Source organism: Sinocyclocheilus rhinocerous, unplaced genomic scaffold (assembly GCF_001515625.1).
Source record: "Sinocyclocheilus rhinocerous isolate Xijiao unplaced genomic scaffold, SAMN03320098_v1.1 scaffold2006, whole genome shotgun sequence".
NCBI lineage: Eukaryota > Metazoa > Chordata > Actinopteri > Cypriniformes > Cyprinidae > Sinocyclocheilus > Sinocyclocheilus rhinocerous.
Window position 1 is genome coordinate 226259 of NW_015641062.1, and position 4640 is coordinate 230898.

General features: G+C 37.5%; 1 protein-coding gene across 15 annotated transcripts in view; it reads right to left on the reverse strand.

Annotated features, from left to right (window-relative positions):
* znf740a (zinc finger protein 740a) overlaps positions 1–4512 on the reverse strand; it is a 39581-nt gene extending 35069 nt beyond the window's left edge. For 4 of the 15 annotated variants that reach the window (XM_016571047.1, XM_016571040.1, XM_016571041.1 and 1 more), the window contains exons 1-3: positions 4188–4510; positions 3808–3999; positions 1380–1474 (exon numbers count right to left, since the gene is read on the reverse strand). In XM_016571047.1, the coding sequence (XP_016426533.1) occupies positions 1380–1474; positions 3808–3999; positions 4188–4322 (422 nt within the window). In that variant the 5' untranslated portion in view covers positions 4323–4510. Of the gene's footprint in view, positions 1–1327; positions 1475–3807; positions 4000–4187 lie in introns of all 15 variants that reach the window. The other 11 variants (XM_016571049.1, XM_016571048.1, XM_016571044.1 and 8 more) reach the window with 6 other exon arrangements.
* Positions 4513–4640: the final 128 nt, after the last annotated feature.

The window sequence follows — 4640 nt, forward strand, 5'->3', positions numbered from 1 at the left end:
GTCGCATCACAGATCAGATTTAATTTCTCCAGTGTGGAGAGTGAGTCGAGCTGACTGACAAGAAGAGTGAGGTGAGACAGACAAGACGATCGCGGATTATTTAGTTTCGAAACTAGATGCAAAAGCGCCTGTTTGGCAATATTTTGGATTTTGAAAAGCCTGTTGAGTTTTGCCGTTTATCTAAGGTGATTTTAGATTTTTTTTTTAAACATTTGTTTCTTATTTAATTGGTTCCACATTATTTGCTGTTTTTTACTTTATTTAAACTTTGTGTAATTTATTTATTTTATTTGGCATCAAGGTGTATGCTGTGCCTCCAAGCTTTCTTACTCGTTTTGCTAATAAATGTTCTACGTTTCTTATTTATTTGGTTATATATTATACATGTTAGCCTATTTCCAGTTTTGTATACCTATTTAAACTTTATGTAAGTTATTTGTTATTTTATATTAGGCATAGCCTGCCCTACAGCATGGTGTATTTTTATTTGTTTTGTTAATAAAAGTTCTATGTTTTATATATAGGCTAAAGTGAGTTTGACGTTGTATTTTGTTGTTGCATTCAAGCAAATGACGCCGAATTGCCGCTATTTCAAAGTGAAAGTAAAATGCGCACACCGCTTTTACAAGCTATTTAAAAGCGAAGGAAAAGAGGGAACGCCCCGCCCCGACGGTGATACCAATATTACCGGTGTTGTCACACGTCGATTAACCGGTGGGAAAATTTCCTCACCGTCACAGCCCTCCTAATCACAGGAGCGGCTTTACTGACGAGATGCGCATGAAAATAGCATTCGATTTTTTGCACAGCCCTACTTTGAATACAAAGAGTTTGCCAGGTCTAAAACTCAAACTGTGTGTGACGTAAATTTTAGATGATGTTGATTACATAAATATGTCAATTTGTGTTCAATGTGTCAGTGTGTCTCACTGTTTACATTCATGGCAATTTGATAGCAGCTCTTGCTCCTAGGCATACTGAAAATGAGACTTTATCCCAAAAACCTTGAGCCCGATCATCAGAAGTGTGGGAATTCTTTAAACAGAGACCTAATAAAATGGTGCTCTGCACGCTTGGTAAAAGTTAAATGGCCTACCGCAACACAACTGCTAGTGCAGGAGCATCTCAAAAGATAACATCCTCGGGCTCCGACTTCAAAATTACAACATTTTATTTGGACCATTTGGTCTGATGTTTGGTTGGTACTTACATTAAAGGCAGGGTATGTGATTTTTCAAAAACACTTTAGAAAACTGATTCGGGCCGAATAGCAAAACAACAAACTTTGCATGACATGACACGCTACACTACACCCCCACACACTGACCTTCCCTGCTTGCCCCTCCTGCTCTCTCACTTTTGAGGGTGTTCCTGACTTCCTGTTCTTTTTCTTCAGCTGCATGTCTTCATTGGGTCTCATTTCCTTCTCATCCAGCAGTCGGGGAGCTGTAAAATCAGCCTCCTTCCGCAGAAGCTACAGACACACAAACACATAAATTACAAATGTTTGTAAACCTACAATGCCATCTCTGCGTTTTAATACAACACTATAAAATAAACAGATTTCTGAAATACTGTTTTACATTTTACCAACAAACTGAATGAATGCATTTCAGTTTCTATTTTGTGCCAATAATTACCGGCTTATACGTAGAGGTCAAGGGTTTTTTATTTTTTAAAAGCCGAAGGCAACACTAATAACTGGGTAGTTGATGCATAACAGATTTTATTTTATTTTTTACATTTGTGACCCTGGACCACAAAACCAGTCATAAGGGTCAATTTTTCGAAATTGAGACGTATACATCGTCTGAAATCTGCATAAATAAGCTTTCCATTGATGTATGGTAAGTCGATGTTGGCAACATTTAGCAAATAAATAATGCAAGTGCATTTCCTATTACAGTCAACACTTAGACATTGTATAGTAACTCATACTTAACAACACCGTTCACAGTAACAAATGGCTGAATATACAAGCACTGGAATGTGGTCGACTCATCAGTCCATATTCTGTGCTTAATACGGTCGTGTTCAGATTTTTCTTTTTCTTTATTCATTTTTTTCCCCTATAAACGAACTGAAACCTGCAAAGTTTTGGCACTCACAACTGCATTCTTGAGAAACCTGAGCTGTTTGTATAGTTATGATAATTGTTCATCTGTAAGTTTACCAAAATATTAATTGACTAAAATAATCACTCGATTTTTCGGGGAAAAAGATGGTACGATTAACCGACTTATCCACAAAAAAAAAAAATATATATATATATATATTGATTAATCGATTAACCACAAGCCATTGTTTCGGTTGAAGATGAGACCAAACAGTGACAACAACAAAATACCGAATAGCAAGTTATTAGCAACGATCGATGTTCACGTTTTTGAGTGCTTGTTGTTTAAAGAAGTTAAAAGATACCAACACATCAAATGCACAACAGAGAAGAAGCGCAGACACTGGACAAAGACAACACTTTCTAGTTTGTGCGCATCGATCATATGTTTTTGCACATTAAAATCAAATGGACTACACTTTGAAAGGCTACGCGTTTGCCTGTCCACGTACGCTAAATATTTTGATCAATGTATACTTTGGCTTAAATGAAAATTACCAAATGGATATTTTTGAGTTGAAATTTTAACTGGATGAAGCTCCTGCAAAATGCCAATGAAAACACACCTGGACTGCACATTTGCTTAATACGGTCGTGTTCAGATTTTTCTTTTTATTTATTCATTTTTTTCCCTATAAACGAACTGAAACCTGCAAAGTTTTGGCACTCACAACTGCATTCTTGAGAAACCTGAGCTGTTTGTATAGTTATGATAATTGTTCATCTGTAAGTTTACCAAAATATTAATTGACTAAAATAATCACTCGATTTTTCGGGGAAAAAGATGGTACGATTAACCGACTTATCCACAAAAAAAAATATATATATATTGATTAATCGATTAACCACAAGCCATTGTTTCGGTTGAAGATGAGACCAAACAGTGACAACAACAAAATACCGAATAGCAAGTTATTAGCAAAATGATTTTTGGCATAAAAGAAAAATCTATAATTTTGACCCATACAATGTATTTTTGGCTATTGCTACAAATATCCCCCAGCGACTTAAGACTGGTTTTGTGCTCCAGGATCACATTTAATTTCTAACCTGCTTTTTGCCTTTACAAGTTCATTTTAAATGGCCCTTCTGTGCGAGAAAAGTTAAAAAAAAAGTACAATAATCCATGTAGTGTTTTAAATAATATGAGATTATTAAATCAATTTGCAATTATTAAAGAAACAAAGATAAAATAATTAGCAAAATGCTAGTTTCAGATGAAACACAGAGTGTCACATTGTAGGACATGTCCAACATTACTGAATTTAAATGTATACTTATTATTATACACACTTTTTTAATCAAAATCACGGTTTAAAACCAGAAAATCATACATTATACACTGACAGGGCAGTTGGCAAATTTTGTAACTACCACACTTTTGTTAGCCGGCCAAATCAGAATCAGTGATATTTCACTACATTTACAAGGGAAGTCGTGGCCTAATGGTTAGAGGGTCGAGCAGACGCTTTTATCCAAAGCCACTTACAAATGAGGACAATAAAAAAGGACAACAAGTGCTGTTTTGTACAATATGCAAGATGTGTCTTTAGCCATTTCTTGAAAATTAGTTATGAGTGTTTTTTTGTTTTGTTTTGTTTTTGTCCAGATGGCACAAAATAACCAATTTAACCAAAATAACTCATTTGCAACTCTAATCACTAATCTATAGCTTGAAGGTGTCTCCTAACCAGTGGAGGGCAGGTCATGCTCGTTGGTAAGACCATGTGTCCTTGCGTCCCACGGTCCTGTGCATCCCTCTGGGCTGAACCGTGGCCTGAAGCCGGACCCAACGGCGACATCATTCTCTTAGGAGCAGCGATGGAACTGGCCTGCATCAGAGCCATGCTGGACAGCACCGCTTCACATCCCAACAGCCCTGCCTTTAAAACACAACACCAAGACCAAGAATAACAGATGAGCTGTTGTTGCTGGAAGTGTAAACTGTACGTGGTAATCAGTTAGCACTAAGGGATTTGGGACTAGAATTAAAGCGAAAATCCAAAATCTAACAACCCGATAAGAGGAAAATAAGAGAGCCTAGATGTCCTGAAACGTGTAGAGAACTAACCCATTTCATGTGGTCCCGGACCGAGCTGCCGGGTATGTGTGACATGGTGGAGGACAGCGGTTGAGAGACAGGCGAGATGTGTAGATGAGACGTCAGTTTGGACCAAGTGTCACAAGTCTCAGCGGACTCTATCATGGGGCAGCAATGTCTTTTCTTTGCGGTGACAAAGATGGATTAGAGTAGAAACATGAGACATTCACAAAGCAAATACAGCAAGTGTTGTAAGACTGATCAGGGTGGGTAACACAACAATTACAGGCTTTCATCCACTGGAGGCAGCACTCAAACCCATAAATTACTTTGAATTAGGGCTGTGCAAAAAATCTAATGCGATAAAGCCAGTAAAAAGTCAGTAAAGCCGCTCCTGTGATTAGTAGTAAATCTCCAGCACGTGCGTTCCGATGGAGTGGCATTTACTACACAGAGCCGTAGTTCACTGACAAGCTACACAAA